Source organism: Chelonia mydas, chromosome 15, assembly GCF_015237465.2.
Source record: "Chelonia mydas isolate rCheMyd1 chromosome 15, rCheMyd1.pri.v2, whole genome shotgun sequence".
In the NCBI taxonomy this organism is placed as follows: domain Eukaryota; kingdom Metazoa; phylum Chordata; order Testudines; family Cheloniidae; genus Chelonia; species Chelonia mydas.
This window is the reverse complement of record NC_057856.1, coordinates 32,058,964-32,075,866: the sequence shown is the minus strand read 5'-3', so window position 1 is coordinate 32,075,866 and position 16,903 is coordinate 32,058,964. Positions and strand designations below refer to the sequence as shown.

The following is a 16,903-nucleotide window of genomic DNA, read 5'->3' as shown; positions in this document are numbered from 1 at the left end:
CTGTCAAACCCATCACAAAGCACTGGTTGTTCCTATACTGATACCAGTGTGCACTATACTTAAAGGGAGACCTAAAAATAGAAAAAAATTCAGGTCCTGTGTATTATGTAATAGGCATGAACAAGATATAGTTGAGAAAAATAGATTTTTCCATTTGATCCTTTTTTATTCCTCTGTTGCCTCAAGCAGGTTTATTTTTTAACCCAGCATTGCAAAAGTGTTTAATTAGGGCAAATCATTAAATAAAAAAATTTCATTTTTTAAAGTCCCTAAAAGAAACCCGAGTCCTTGCCTTGTCGTTTTCTTGGAGTGCCAACGTGTTAGTATTCTGGGTTCCACCTGATAGGCTTTGCTATTGATGTAGTTAATAATAAATCCTGAAACTGCTGTTTGCTATTCTTTGGCCTGGACAGAGTGTGGCTCTGGCATGGCCCGTGCTGCGGGATGCCTGAGGTGGGCCAACTCCACAACAGAGAAGTGACTGTTGTGCACATGGCAGGGGTTGGAATGCCCAGAGTGAGGTAAGACGTCTTGTAGTAATTGTTCAGGGAAGCAATGTTTTTGGGAGAGGGTGGGAGAAGTCCAGAACCGTGGTGATGAGGCAGTGTTCAGACCAGGAGGGGATGTGATAGTGTAATCTTTGCTAGCTGCAATGGTGCGTTTGGTCATGTGGAAAATCCTGTTCTGTGCTCTGGCTTTGCTGGTCCAAACTTTTACTCAGAACTGCATTTAGCTAACCAAAACAAAACGCCAGCCAACTGGTGGAAAAACCCTCACTCAGCTCTTCCTGGCCTTGAAAGGAGGTATGCTTTGTCTCTTCTTTGAACCAAATTGACTCCAGGGTGATTCCGTTATAAATACAGTTTCTAGAAGGAGAGGAGAAGCAGGGGTACATCAATGACAGGAGGTGACATAAAACAACAGCCAACGACCACTGCTAAAAACAGTGTCTGTCTTTTAATGCCCTTTATTCCCTGTTTATCTCCTGCTCTCAGCAGTTCCTGCTATTTCCCCATGCTTTTCCTTATTTGTAGCCATCCATCCTTCATTCAGATCCTCGTAGGACTTGTCTGTACCATGACACCTACAAGAAATAAATCAACCAAGCATTTTTTAAAAGGAAAAACCAACCATGCTTTGTGCACACCTTGTTGAATGTCCACATTGCCTGGATTATTGCCTTGGCCACTGTCTCTTTTCCTGCACCTTCACTCCTCCAGCTTGATGCCTCTTCAGTCTTATGCCATTTAGATTTTAACATCTGGGGCAGACCATGTCTCTTACGAAGGGGAGGGGAGGACTAGCTCTGGGTGCTCAGCGAATAAATAATTTTCACAGTTTTGTAAATTACAAGTCACTCTCACCCACGTCCGTGTGTAGAAAACCTCAGCATCTTTGACCTAATGATACTTTTTGTTTATTATCACAGCAGAGAGTTAGGAAGTCTCATCTTCGCTTAGAAATTCAAACTGAAAACACCAATTGCTAGGCAGGCTGCTCTGTAATATAGTTTTGTGTTGCCTTTACAAATTATCATACTGATATAGCACCTTGCTAAGTAGGTATCTAAGTCACTAATCCAAAACAAAGCTCGCATTCTTTTCTTGTATAGAGGCTCCACATAGTGTCACCGTCCCCAGTTCTGACCTATTTCTCCATGCTGTGTAGTGATCCTGTAAGAGTAAGAACGTTTCTAATATCCTGAAATAATCCGCATTAAAAGCATTTTCAGTTTTAAATCAGGTACTGTCAGATTGTGTTGGGATTTTTTTATGATTAATGTAAAAAATGATATCCTCATGATTTTGTAACAATTCAGGTCCTCTTCATATTTGATTTATTTTAGCAGCAGGTTAAATGAGGGAAATATAACTTGCTCCATGATGTGTAATGAGCTAATACTAGTTAAGCTTATGGAATACTAGTGAGAGAGAGAGAGTGGGGGAAAGCCTTAATAGGGTTCAACATTCACACGAGTTTTCTGACCGTCTCATCACTACCCATGCACGTGGGATTTGAATGGGACTTAGCTCTGAGTTATATGTAAAGGTTTATACAGATCCCTACTTCCTAAAGCAAGAGGCTCTCCTGTCTGCTGCAGATGCTTATGCTTTATTTTGGAGAATGGTCATTTGATTCAAGCTCTGTGGTGACCCTGAGCATTGACTGGCATTTGAGTAGCGAGTGGGTGTGTTGCGGTTATGACTAATAACCCAAAGAGCGTTCTTGTTATTACTGATGTAACAGGTCATTGGAAGCAGTGAAATTCCATGTTGATGCGAAGGGCCAGCAATCTCTGCTGGCACTCTGTTCATGTGTGTTAATTCATGCTGCTGTGTGAATGTGTAAAATTTGGGTTAAATAGTCAAATGTGAGAGAAAATGAAGACTGCCTGCCTAGATTTGGTTTTTAGCCTGCATTTACAATAATAATGTAAAGTACAGGGTGGGTTTTTGAGCTTGATCTCTGCAAGGCATCCTTGCAGGGGCTGAAAAGGACCTTCCAGGCCAACTAGTTCATTCTTCCTTTCTCAGGTCTCAAGTAAATTTAAAGCTGGAGTGATGCCAGAACTCACCTCCTGTTCAGGACCTGGTATGCCTGTGATGGAAGGTGAAATTGAAAGAAATTAATCTGCCCTCTTCCCCCTCCCCATGTCTGGCAATTGAATTTTGACCCAGGTGTGAATATGTAATTCATTTTCTTTTCAATGACTGTCAGTTGAATTTTAGGAAGTTTGTTATTTAATAGGTGTGATAGGATATCTCCAGATAAAGTCAAATGAATAAGCCACACCTTTCTGTTTCTGCACCCCTGAGGCCACATTCATTATAAACTCTGTCTACTGGGTCAGTCCAGCTCTAGTAGTTGAAACCTCAGGGTCTGTGCTTTGTTTCTCTGATGGCAGGGCTCAGCAAATAAGGGATAGGAAGCAGTGCAATCTGGCTGTTGAGCATCTTTTGTTACTGTGAGCCAGCCCTCATCAGGCCCTTTTGGGGAGCTGTCTCATAACAGGCTTCAGTGGAGAGTTAAAGGGTGCTTGTATCTTGGGATGGGAGTAAAAATGTAAAAAGTCACAGATAATCCTGCAATCCATTATCTTTTATTTCTTTCAGAAAACAGAATCTTTGGCTTTCATACTACAGAGCCTACACAAGCCCTGGGAAAATTTTGCGAGGGATGGAAGTCTAACTGCAGTGGCTTTTCTAAATTAAAATGTAACTGATATTGTGCCCTGTTCTGGGTTTTACAGACTAGTGATCTGAACTTCCCTATGTGGCAAATAGATTTAAATAACAATTAAGAGTTCTAAGACACCTAGGTGAACATAATATGGGGGGTGGGAGGGTAAACCAGCATGGCTTTTCTAAAGGAAAATTGTGTCTCTGTAATCTGTTAGTGTTCAACACAATAAAGCATTTTCAGTTACATTATTGGCTGAGCGAAATGAGACCTAACACAACTCCAGTATTGCCCTGTTTGTCTGAAGGTGATAATTTTTGGAGACCGTATGCAATCTGTTCCAGAACTTCAGGGAGTGTTCCTGGCATCAGTGGAAAGAATCTATTATTCTTTTTTGGTGGTGATTAGAAAACCAGAAAAGCCTGATTCCACTGAAAGCAGGTGTAATTGTGATCTCAGCTGCATCTCAGCCAATCACACTGGGGAGCTGGGTGCTGAGAAAAGGGAGACTAGAGGAGTGTTTTTCAAACTGCGGGTTGCGACTCAGTATTGGGTTGCAGAATGTAAGGCACTGGGTCGCGGCAGCTCTGGTCAGCTTCGCCTACCGGGCCGTTAAAAGTCCCATCGGCAGTGCTGTCCGGCTAAGGCAGGCTAGTTCCTACCTGTTCTGACGCTGCGCTGCGCCCCGGAAGCGGCCAGCAGAAGGTCCAGCTCCTAGGCAGTGTGGAGGAATGGGGCTCCGCATGCTGCCCCTGCCCTGAGTGCTGGCTCCACTCTCCCATTGGCTGGTTTCCGGCCAATGGGAGCTGGGGTGGGCAGTGCCTGCGGCGAGAGCTGCACAAAACTGCTTGCGTGCCTCCACCTAGGAGCTGGACCTGCTGCTGGCCGCTTCCGGGGCGCAGCGCGGTCCACGGTGCCAGGACAGGCAGGAAGCCTGCCTTCGCACCCCCTCTGCACCACTGACTGGGAGCCGCCCGAGGTAACCCCGCACCCAGTACCCTGCTCTGAGCCCCCCATACTGGAGCCTCTTCCTGCGCTCCAAACCCCTCATCTCAGGGCCCACCTCAGAGCCTGCACCCAGAGCCCTGACCCCGCCTCACACTCCAACCCCCTGCCCCAGCCCAGAGCCCCTTCCCACACCCCGAGCCCCTTATTCCTAGACCCACCCCCAGCTCTGTTGGGTCGTGGGCATCAACAATTTTCTTCAACTGGGTCGCCAGAAAAAAAGTTTGAAAACCACTGGAATAGAGGGAGCGGGGTGCCCGGCATTGGAGGGCTGGGAAGGTGCGACACAAGGTAGGGGTAGAGCTAGTTGGAGATTTTCCTATGGAATGTTTTCTGTCAGAAAATGCTGATTCATCAAAATCAACCTGTTCTGTGGGTATATGCCGATTTCAACAAAACTTCACTTGAAATTATATAGGTTGGCTGATCCTGCCTGTCCTCCCTCCATCCATCCAACCTACCAGCCGGGACCTGTTGGTATGGGCCATGAGTTTGGCGTACAGAAGCAGTGAAGTATATGAGTCTCTAGTTCGTTTAGATTTTCAAAAAGTGTTTGACAGAGTCCTGGGAAAATGGATACTAAGGAAACTAAGTAGTCACAGGGTCAAAGTTAAGGGTCTGTTGTGAATTGAGTAAGGAACAAAGAGTAGAAATAATTGATCAATTTTCAGGATGGAAAAAGGTTTGAGGGGCTACAAATATCCATGTTTAATATAGTTATCAATGATCTACAAAAAGCAGGAGAGGTGAGCAATGAGGTGGCAAAATTTGAAGAGGCCATAAAATTATTTAGAATAGCCAACACTAGAGAAGGTCGAAGACCAAAGCTAGGCAGGTTGGTGCACAAGGACAGATGAAATTCACTCATGACAAATGCAAGTTAACATGCATTGGAAGGAATAATTTGTACTATTGTGTTACTGGGTGCTAAATTAGCAGTAAGATCTCAGGCATTGTGGACAGCTCTTTAAAATCCTCTCTTTTTTTGTGTATTGGTGGTGGTTAAAAAGGGAACAGACTATTACAGGGAATAAAGCATGTGATAGAAAACATTGTAATCTCATCCCATTCTATTCTGTGCAAACCCATTTATTAACAAATCTATAGGATGCCCTCGCCTGAAATGTGTGTTCATCTTTGGTCACCCTAGCTGAAAAGAAAGCAGTAACAGGAGAAGAAAGGACCCAGAGACAGGTAGTAAACAAGATTCAAGGACTGTGGTATGAGGAAGTATATTGAGAAGAGAGACTGTTTTTAGGTCTTTTATCATTATTTTAAATACCTCATTATTAGGTTTATCATTATTTTAAATACCTCTACTGAGATAGAGGTATTTAAAATAATGCACGGTGCAAAGGAGATGCATTGGGCACTCCTAATCACCAATCCTTATAGGAGAGCAAAATGTTGTTCAAATTGACAATCAACATATTTAAAACCAATAAGAGGAAATACTTCCTTTGCACAATGTGCAATTATGGTGGAACTCACTGCCACAAGATATTAAATCCTGTGATTTTTTTGGACTCAATAAAGTCATTTAATACATAAATAATGAAAACGTTTACAATCATAGAAATATTGATCTGGAGGGGACCTTAAGAGGTCATCTAGTCAACTCCCCCATGCCGAGGCAGGATCAAGTATACTTAGCCCATCTCTGAAGGTGTATGTCTAACCTGTTCTTAAATACCTCCACTGTTGGCAGCCTGTTTCAGTGCTTAACTGTACTTACAGTTGGAAAGTTTTCCTGACATCTAACTGAAATCTCCATTACTGCAAACTGAGCTGATTACTGCTTGCCCTACCTTCTGCTCATATAGAGGAGAGCTGATCACCATCCTCATTATAACAGTCCGTAACGACTTTGAAGACTGTTGTCATCTCTGCCTTCATTCTTCTTTTCTCTAGTCTAAACTTGCCTATTCTTTCAACCATTCCTCAAAGGTCAGGTTTTGTAAATCTTTGATCATTTTTGTAGCTCTCCTTGGGACTCTTTCCAGTTTCTTGACTGCTTTCTTAAAATATGGTACCTAAAACTGGACAGAGTACTCCAGGTGAGGCCTCACTAGTGTTGTGCAGAACAGAACCGTTACCTCCTGTATCTTGCATAGGATGCTCCTGTTAATACACTACATTACATACAGTTACGTCAGACAGGAAAAAAATACAAGGGCTGTAAACTCTCATGACTGAAGGGCATAAGTCTAATGATGAAGGTTAGGAAGAAACTTTCTTTATGGGGAGCTTACTACATAAGTATCCATGATGGGGTTTCTAGCTCCTTCCTAACTGGCCACTGTTGCTGACGGTATATGGAACTAGCAATAGGTACCTTCATGTATGTAGAGCCCTACTGTAAACCAGGAGCGGCAGAAGGCCCCTAAAAGTTGGGGAGAGGCACTGGCGCCTGAGCCACGGCCCTGCCCCCATGCTGCCCCTTCCCCCGAGGCTCCCCCCCCCACACCACCTCTTCACCCACTCGCTCCTCTCCGTCCCTCCCCCCTGTTGCTCGCCCTTACGGCTGTTAAAAAGTAGGAGGGCCTTGCCTCCTGGTCCCCTCTGTTCTGGCACCCCTGCTGTAAACCCCTACAAACAGAGCACTACTGAGTAATGAAACTTCTGTTGAGTTACTGAGAGAAGCGAGAGTTTCATCTTCTGTAGGCCAGGCATGTCCCCCCCCTTCGTGGTCAGTGCTGCAGCTGGTTTGTTTTGATTCCAGTTCTCTATGTGTCCTGTACCTTGATTGATCACAAAGTATTCAGTGAACTGTGTTCCTTTTTCTTTGCTGCTGTTTTAAATTTGTAAGTGGTTATGTTGCACAGACCTTATAATAATCTCTCTATTAACCCTTTCCAGCCCACGACCTTCCCCAGAACAAGACCTCAGCTGCGGCGCAGACTGGCAGCCATTTGCAATGCCTCTCAGTCCACTGCACGGATGACATGGGCGAGTCGAAGGGCCGGACTGCGGTGCCGACATGGAGATCCCTGCACTCAGACATCTCCAACAGATTTGGGACTTTTGTGGCTGCCCTGACTTGAACAAAAGGACATTATTTTTTTTCTCTTTTTAATTTTAAAGGGCCGCTACTGCTAGGTGGACTATTTTTCTAGATTGGTACCTGCTTAGTGGCATATGGACTGGAAAGGGTTAATTTAAAGTAAACCTCAATTTTTTTAATCTTCTGCCACAGTATGTTACCAGTGTTAACCCTTTTGCAGTTAGCACACTTTTGCTTAAGATTTTCCTGCTAGATCATTTTCCCCTTTATTCTGTAATCTTGGCATACATTTGTAGATGAGGCCTTTTCCTTTTTCATCTCAACGTATGTCCAAGTAGTGTGTGTCATAATGAGGCAAAAATACTTCTCCTTTTTCTTTCGTTTTTTCTTTTTTTTTCCCCCTTGCTTTGTTCAATGCTTATTAAAATGGAAATCCTGAAGAATAGCAGTTCAGGAATAAATGCCGGTTGAAGTGAAATTGTCATCATAATATTATATATTGACACCAAGCTTTCGTCAGTCACATACAAACCAAACAATTAATGCTCTATTAAGTATTCAGCCTGTGATTTTTATCTTTCCTGAGATCATTTATTTTTTTGTTACCAAGAATACATTCAGCCTTCATCTCTTGCTGTTAAGTGGAAACAACTGTTCAGTTTATTTGCTGACTTGAAGCCCAGATATAGAGTTATATGCTGAACAATAGGGCTTGTAGCAGTGAAGCCTGGTTGACCAAACATGTTTAAAAAAAATTGAAACTGCCAGTTAAAGCATTTTAATCCCTTCTCCACCAAGGACCAAGGTTTGAGTGGAATTCCTCACACCCTTCTTCTATTACTGGGGAGTACAGACCACCTCCAGGACACAGCATATATCTAAAGTTCCCACATCTTTAAATTTCCTTCCAGAAGAAGAGAAGTTTAAGTACCACATTATCTCTGTAACTGTTGAAGCAGGGGCTTCTTTTAAGGAAAATCACATATCAAACCACCGTTGTACTGTGCTTTTCCTGTGGAACAACTTCCTGGTTACATGAATGTAAGAAAACTCTGATTCCTTGACATGAGGAACTCCCTTGTGCTAGGCTAAATTTAAATCAGCCATTCAGCTATTCCTTAGGCCGTGTCTACACTATCACTTATGTCGCTCAGATGTGTGGAAAAAAAACACACCCCTGGATGACATAAGTTTCACCAGCATAAGTGACAGTGAGCACAGCACTATGTTGGTGGGAGAACTTCCCTTGCAGACATCGTTACCGCTGCTCGTTGGGGGTGGTTTAGTTCTGTTGACGGGAGAGCTCTCTACCGTCAGCATAGAGTAGCTATGTGGGAGATCTTACAGTGGCACAGATAAGGGTTGCTACCTTTCTAATTGCTGATAACTGGACCCTTCTCTGCCTCTTCCCTGCCCAAGATACCTTCCCCCATTGCTCGCTGGATCATCTCCACCTCCCACCCCACCCACCAGCTAGGCTCCCTCTGCTCTGGGGCTGGGACGGGAGCTGCTGCAGCCTGACAAGAAGCCTGCCTGCAGGTAGGAGGCGGCCCTGGCTGAGCAGGGGCTGGCATGGGTTAATGACTCGGCGCCTCCCCACGGTAACTGGACTTTTGGTGTCTGGTCAATACATCTGACTGAATGCTGCCAGGTCCCTTTTTCAACCAGACTTTGCGGGTGAAAGCCAGGCACCTAGCAAACAGACACAGAAGTCGATAACTGGATTGCCTGGGTACAGCCCGGTTGGGTGGCAACCCTAATGCAATTGCATCAGTACAGCTGTTCCACTGTGAGCTCTCTAGCGTAGATACAGCCTTAAATTTACCAAAGGTGTCACAAGTCGGCACTGAAGCAAAGGCCTCATTTTTTGGCTAAAGAAAAAGCCCCCTCAGATTGCTGGTAACGTTTTTAGTATAGCTGCTTGTGCCCTTTTTCCACAGCAGGGCTTTGGTGCCATTGCTCGAAGTGCCACCCTTTAATGTATGTCACTGAAAACGTTGAATGTCTGAGATCAGGCATTTTCAGGAGTGGAACCAAGCATGAAGCTGGGAAATTTGGTACATATCAGTACATACCGGTGGGTATCCTTTTCATTCTAGCCAGTTCCCACATTTGTGCACCTGTATGTCAGAGATTAGCGTTCTCTAAACTGCCAGGCTGCTAGTGCGGCCTAACGTGGATCCCATAATTCCTGCTGGTAAAGACAGTTTCTATTCGCATTTGTGTCGTGTTTGAAGGACAGTATTATTAGATACATACAATAAAAGGAAACCATTCTTTCCTGCCCTTCACAGATAATACTCATCAGGGCGGAAAGCTGGAAACAAATGAGCTAAAAATGAAAAGATGGTCGCACACTGGTGTGGTTTTACATTTGTGTAGCCTCTGCTTACAGTAAGACTAAACGGTCCCACCCTTGTTCAGACGTGTTCAATCCAGTGGTGCTGGAACAATTTTTATAGTGGGGGTGCTGAAGGTGAAAACCATATATTTGGGGTGTTACTATTTCAAGTCAGGGTGTGGCAGCACCCCTAGTTCCAGCACCCTCCACTCAGTCTCCTCTTCTCCTTTGCAGTTAGTAAGAGCATTGGAGGATTAGATCATAGCTGTGAAATAAAGGACTGGAACGCCGTGATTATTTATCCCTTGTTTCATGGATTCACAGTGTGCCCCTTTTTGAGAGCTGGTGTTTAGAGGACTGTCTTGAACTTATCTTGGATGGTCGCATTGGGCCATTGGTTTTAAAGCAGAGTTCTGTATTGACACCACTGGGGAGGGAATTGTGCTTAAAAACTCATGGTACATTGTGGCCCTGAAATCTTTCAATCATGCTGTTTCAAAACTCACAACATTTTAAATAAAAAGAAAAGGAGTACTTGTGGCACCTTAATAAATTGGTTAGTCTCTAAGGTGCCACAAATTATTCCTTTTCTTTTTGCGAATACAGACTAACATGGCTGTTACTCTGAAACCTAACATTTAAATGAAGTTACAGATGGTATTTAATTTGTCACACTCTCCCTGCTCTCTTATTTGGAACAAGCTCTCCTTGGCCTTATGTGGATTTATTTTCCTGCTGTGTCACTGCTCACTGACTTGACTTGGGTTAATTTTTTTTAAACTAGGAAATTATAATAAGGGTCACTGAATTTTAGTTGGTCTTTGTTTCAGAATTTAAAAAACATCCCTGATTTTGAGACGCTTTTAATCTTTTTTTAAAAAAAGATTGTTTTGATGCTGGAATGGTGACTGGAATATGGAGCTCACTTGTATTCCCGGGCCTAGAACAAAAAGGCATGACACTTGGCCGGATCCAGGTGAAAGGCTCAAATCTTCTGCCCTTCACCTGCTCTAAATAACATAGTCTGAGAGAATATATCTCCTGGTGTAACAATCGTTACCCAGACTCGCTTTGGAGAACACGCCCCAACCCAAGAAAGCACAGTTTCTTAAGTCCCAGTTCAGCAGAGTACTTACTTATGTGCTTAATTTTAAATGTAAGTAATTCCATTTCTCGTCATCCAAGCACTTAAGCATGTGCTTTCCCTGAGGCACGTGTTTCTCTCGTTAGATTTCATGGAATTTAAACCAAGTTTTAAAAAAAAATGAGTAGGAGAGGGGAGGAAACTTGGTTCTGCCTCTGGAGCTGCCCGTTTATTTATCAAACCTGTCTGGACATGCTACAGGGTCTGTTTAGCCTTTTTGGTAGCTTTGTTCCATCCACGTCTCCCTGACTTGTAAATGGCTTATTCTCACCTTAACTGAGGGACAGAATGCCAGCTGCCTAATAGTAATTATTGAAGTGATACCAGTACGTTGCAATGGGATTTCAGGACGTCTGTTTGCAAAATTCTGATGGAATAAGGTGTATGCAATTACTGACCAGGTTAATGTTTATTACTAAGCTTTTATTACCTGTGATAAATTTTCTGTCCAGCTTCTCCATTGGTTTGATAAGTGCACTGATTTTTTTAAACATATACAAAATATCAGCAAAGCACTAGATTATCAAAAAGATTTAGTTTCTGGAATAATGATACTTGTCTTCATTTTAGGAATGCTTTGAGAGCTACAGATGAAAAATGCTGAGAGAGCTAAAGTATCACTAGATCTCCATTTTACAGGTCAGGAAATGGAGCTGGGGAAGGGGGGAGTGACTTGAGATGAGTCCCAGAGCTGGGACTGTAACACTGTTCTCCTGACTCCTAGTTCAGTGGCATACACATTGGCCTATCTGCTTCTTCAGTATAATTTTAAAACTGCTGCCTTTGAGGACAGTCTAGTCCAATAAGTAATGAAATTCAATGAATTGCAAGTGCTGCAAAAATGACTGCATAAAGCCAAGAAAAAAAAGTTTAAAGTGCATCTGCATATTTTAAAAGACTTCATGGGGGTGAAAACATGGCACTAAAAAGCCAGTAATTTTATGATAAATATGCATTTAACATGTGTACAAGCTTCATTTTGTATTGCAAACAGCAGCTTAAAATAATATGGCTTCATACTTGTACTGCAGAGTCCACTTTGACCCGCCTGGCATTTTCAGTTGCTGTACACAGGCGTGTAGTCTAGGCAGCAGTCTAAGCAGCATTTTAGAAATTAAATCTTTTAGTTCTTACCCCTCGAGGGTAAATTTCTCCCTGCACAGTGTTTGCTGACTTTTTGTGTGTGTGTTAAAAGAAATTTCATACTTACACTTCGAGTGTCAGCATAGTAGCATATTGAGCAAAATATCGTTTGTTTGTTTGTTTAAGTTATGGGGAATGATAAGTCATTTTTGTCAAAAAAGAATGAATAGGCCTTATTTATTAAATGCTCTTTGGGAGTTTTCCCCAGGGCATGTTCTCATAGGGTTAATATTTCTCCGTCACTGTAATTCATTTGTTAGCTCATCAGTGACAGGAGTTTAGATTCATTTTCATTTAATTAAGGTGAATTTCAGCAAATGTGTAATGATTCCAGGATTAATGTGGTATGGTGGGTGGAAAAGAAATAAAAATGAAAATTTCGTCATCTATTTCGTTTAGCGAACTCCTTCTAATGCTGCATTTAGAGATGGCCGTTCTAAGGCTAGTTAACCTTTCCAACCAGGAAATCAGTTTGAAGGCTTTCTGGCACAACACTACGGCTAAATGTTCATTAACTCCTTAATGAAGAGCTGTGTAATATGACCACAAATCTATCTGCTGTAGAGCAAGTCATGTTTGCTCTAATACTAAGAAGAAATAGAATTGGTAAATTTGATTTTTTTTTTAAAGCTGCAGTGTATCCTTTTCTTGAATTCTAGATTCACAGCTGTTCAGTGGATGGGGTATAAGAGCTTAATCCATTGTTATAGAATTGTTTCTCCTTTATTGCTTAAGGCTAATGGAGGAAATAGTCTAATTTTGTCTTAGAATTTTTCTATTAAAATTGTTGGTTTGAGTCCATCCGTTCATAGATTTTGACTGATGAAACTGCAGGCTGTGAATTCCGGCAGTTATAACTTTATCACTGAATATTCACTACTCAAGAATATTACAGCTTTAAAACAGCCTTAAGCAAAAGGATGTTATTTCTTTGTACTAAATTTGGTTCATGGATAAGAAAAAAAAAATAACACTGGTAATCCGTACTGCATAGCAAACTCTTCTGAAAAATGTTATTGCACATGTAAAATATGAAAACTTGACTCTGCTGTGTGTTAGGCAATCCTGTAATCTTTTTTTTTTCTCTCTTGTTAAATTCATTTCTTAAATGCTTGGTTGGAAGACTGTGACAATAGCTCATGAAATTGAGTGTTATTTTTCTTTCTTTTTTTAAATATGTAAAGTGCAGTCTTCTGTATTCATGCATATTGTATATATCTGTATATGTTTTACTGAGCAACTAAATAACAATAAATATGATGTTAATGGTGGCTATTGTATATTTCATACCATGTTTTAAAATTATTTGAATAAAGTCTTTCCTGAGATTCTTGGGAATAGTGAAATGATGCAGCTCAGACATTGTGAGAGTGAAATCTTTGCCCTGTTGAAGTCAGTAATAGTTTTGCCATTGACTTCACTGGAGCTAGGATTTCCCCCTGCCTGCCAGGTGCCGTTTGTTTAGGGTGAAACTTGCTCCCGGGTGGAGGCAGGACTAGATGGTGCTGAGACCACGTGCTGCTCTCTGCACAGGGGTGAATTTCATCCTTGGTGAGTCTTGCTACACTTGACAGAATGCACAGCAAGTTTCCTGCTGTTCACATACTAAAGTTCCCTTCTTTTATTCTTCAGCAAGATGGCAGTGCAAATAAATTCTTGTTACAGATCCTTAGCCAAATCTTGTGCTTCTATTGCAATTCTAAGGATCTTTGATTCTTTTATATCTGACCTTTGTCATATTGGACATACAATTTAGCACGGGTTAGGGCTAAATTGGACGATTATATCTTAGGAAAGTGTTTTTAACCTTTATAATATCTTTCCTGATGTCTCAGGGGGTAGTTCTTTGGCTGGAGCACACTGACAAGCATGGCATAGACTACTAAATCCACGGTAAAGGTGACTGGTACTGGAAAGAAATATACATTTGAGTAATATCAGGGTGATCAAGTCTTATCTTCCCTGTTTTCCAAGGGCTTCTTGGAGGACCAGAGAACTGAAGTTCTCTGAGTCAGGGGAGCAGGCGTGTTGAATTTTTCACAAACCGAGCTTTTTCTCCCAAGTGTTTGTCAGGATTTTGAGTGAAATCAATGGAAGCAAAAAGCAAGACAGACCAGAATTCCAAACATATGATCAAAATCTCTTCTCCTATCAGTTGTTCAGGTTTCAAACACTTTTATGCTACCACATTCCTGTTAGTCTTCCAAAGAGTTCTTCAGCAAAAACGGAGAAGTGAATACCTGGTATTTTCTAATGTGGAAAATGAGAAAAAACCCAAGCAACCCCCATAAACATATATTTGGGTGAGGAACAACTTTTTACATCTTTATACTCCTAGCAAAGCAACACCAAAAAAACACGCAACCAAATTGTTTTTCATTTGGGAGTTCCTTTTAAGAGTGCCATTTGGATGATGCTGGAGACAACTCTGCAATTTTCTCCAATTAACAGCTTAAAAACTCAGAATTGCACTTTTTGGTGAGCAAGTCCAACAGGAGGAACCAGCTACTGTGAGCTACTATGCCTATGTCTTACCAGCATCTCTTTATGCTTCATTAGGTAACTAGTAACTCAGACATAATGCATCTGAGTATCAGTATAACTAAACTACCAATATAGTGTGTCCCATAGAAGGCCCTCTATATTTTTCAAGGCCCTCTGTTGTTTTCTTTAAACCAAAGTCCTGCTGAAAATGCAAGACCCTCAGCTCAAGTAGAATAGAAAAATCAAAAATTGTTTTGAGACCCTCTTTAAGCCAGTGTAGTGAGACTGCTTTACTTCCTTTTGAAATTGTGATTGAGTCACTAAATGGGTAAAGAACAGTGGATCATATATACATGTAATTTACCTGCAAAGATATGTGATCATCTCTCACTGAATTGGTTAGATCCAGGGATCAACAGGGAGGGGAATATTTTAATCTTGATCTGTGAAGACCTCACTATCTTTACTGCATTGTGTTAAACTGGTAATAATGCTTTAAATAGTTTGTAACTTTGATCTCTTAAAAAATCTTCTTAGCTTTTATTTTTTGAAACCCTGTTGAGGTGTGAATTTTAATGTTCTTCATGATTCTATGGACTCATACTTCTTGCCATGAAAAGTACTGTCGAGTACAAGACTGGAGGTCCAGGGAAAACATGCAAAATGGTGAGACGAAAAGCACACCTTTTACTTTCATGGTTTTATTAAGATTTTAGTTAATGTGGTTTTAATTTTCTGGCTCATCTGCAATCTTGAGAGAGAACTCTAGGCAAAGTTCCTGGATTTCCTGGAGTTCTTGCCTTAAAGGTGAAATGAACATAGGATGAAATACATCTTCTACTACCTACATCTTCTCCACAGAACCAGATTTAAAAGGTGGATCTGTGGAGCTGCTCGTGCTCCTTTTTTCTCTGAAGTCCTTGCTCCGTATAGTCGTAGGTTCTAAGACCATCTGGGCTCGTCTGGGTGTGGGGTTTAATCCGCAGATTTTCAAGTTAATCTGCTTTGAAAAAATTTGTGTACGCATGAGGCAGTTCCTTGTAGTTCTGACTCTGTGTATATTGTGAATTCTGGAGTCCTTTTTCAAGGTGAGCTAACTTGGTTGTGAAATGAGTTAGTTTGGTCTATTGTTCGTGGGTACTCCATGCTGCTGCGCGCTGCGTTGGCAGTCGTCCAACAGCTATCCCACGCTGCTTTGCGGGTGACTGTTACAGACCTGTCTGTTTATCTGGCTGACCTCCCCTGCTCTGGGGTCAAGTTGACTGGGTGGCCTCTCCCCGTTTATAAGCTGGTGCATGCCCAGGTTTTTTTCAATTGCCCCTAGGTTCCATTTTCTAGCAATACCTGCAATAATATTCCAGAGGCCCTACAACATGCCTTAAGCAGCCAGCTGGTGCTTTGCTGACACCCTGGATCTCTGCCATCTGGGACGTCTCAGCGTAGGAAGCTCTTGGGATCAGTTAAAGGGCTTTGTGGATAGTGCTAGGCAGATGTCTGCCACGCTCACGATGCTGAGCACTAAGAAGATCTCCGAGGTCCGAGCGTTCAGATCTTCTGAACACCCCCCCCGCCCTAGAGAGCTTGGAGAGCTTGCTTCTTGCTTCTCCCACTCTCTCTGAGGAGGAGCAGCAAGAGTTTCCTCCGGATGAGCACCAAGAGGCCAGTGAAGAGATCTCCCAGGAAAGCCAGGTTCTATTTGGGGACTTACGATCCTGATGCCAGTCAGGCAGAAGGCAAGTCTGATTCCCAGGCAGCACCCCAGACCAGGACTGAGGAGGCAGATCCTATGGCATGAACCTTGGCATGTTTTTATTTACTAGTTGAGTTTAACTTCTTATTGCACTGCACTGCTAGCTTCTCTTCTGGGTGCCGTATGGCCACAGGCAGTGCAGTCGGACGTGAGTTAGAAGCATTTCCAAGTCTGAGGTCCCTGCCTCCGTCCATCAGCCCATGCTATCTGATGGCCGCTCTCCTCCCCTGGACATCTTTCCAAATTGCAGCTACTGCAGCCGGGCAAGTGGCCTCCATCTCATTCTAAAGCCCCCGGCCACTGGTTGTTTTCAAGCCCAAACCGCAAAAGTAGGTGGGCCATCCTTCTGGTTTCAAGCCGAACAGTTCCTTTTTTGTACAGTTTATCCCATCTGATACTGACAAAATGGGATGTGGTTTTGTCAGTACAATGCATGGAGGGCACCATTCTGCCAAGTGCTCTGCTCTGCCTGGGCACTGTCACTTCAAGGCCAGGCTGGCGAGGGCAGGACCGCATGCTCTGCAGAACAGTGTCCTGCATGCAGCATGATCTCACATGCATGGGTCATGCCTGCAGGCAGTTAGGCCACACAGGCAGGGGCAGGAACAACCAAGGGGCTGTTGTCCTGTATTCTGGGGATGTCAGTGCCCACCCTACCCAGAAGGCACATGCCTGTATACCTATTTTTCCTTTCCTCAACCCTCAGCCATCCCCCCAGTTTAGCCCACAACTCCCTTCAACTCTTGCAGCACTTCTGGGGAGACCGTCTTGGGGGATGACTTCACAGCATATCTCGCTGGTCTGCCTTTTACCTTTTTGAGTAAGGCCATTTTCAGCCTCCTAGTCGCCTGC

At 42.7% G+C, this 16,903-nt stretch overlaps 1 protein-coding gene across 4 annotated transcripts in view; it reads left to right on the top strand.

Annotated features, from left to right (window-relative positions):
• The window catches only part of MN1 (MN1 proto-oncogene, transcriptional regulator), a 190,170-nt gene that overhangs the window by 36,343 nt on the left and 136,924 nt on the right, over window positions 1-16,903 (top strand). For 2 of the 4 annotated variants that reach the window (XM_027820796.3, XM_043529376.1), the window contains one exon: window positions 7,045-13,088. The exons of 1 other annotated variant lie outside the window; for it this stretch is intronic. In XM_027820796.3, the coding sequence (XP_027676597.2) occupies window positions 7,045-7,229 (185 nt within the window). In that variant the 3' untranslated portion in view covers window positions 7,230-13,088. Of the gene's footprint in view, window positions 1-2,534; window positions 2,611-7,044; window positions 13,089-16,903 lie in introns of those variants that run through there. One more of the 4 variants, XR_006285993.1, reaches the window with a different exon arrangement.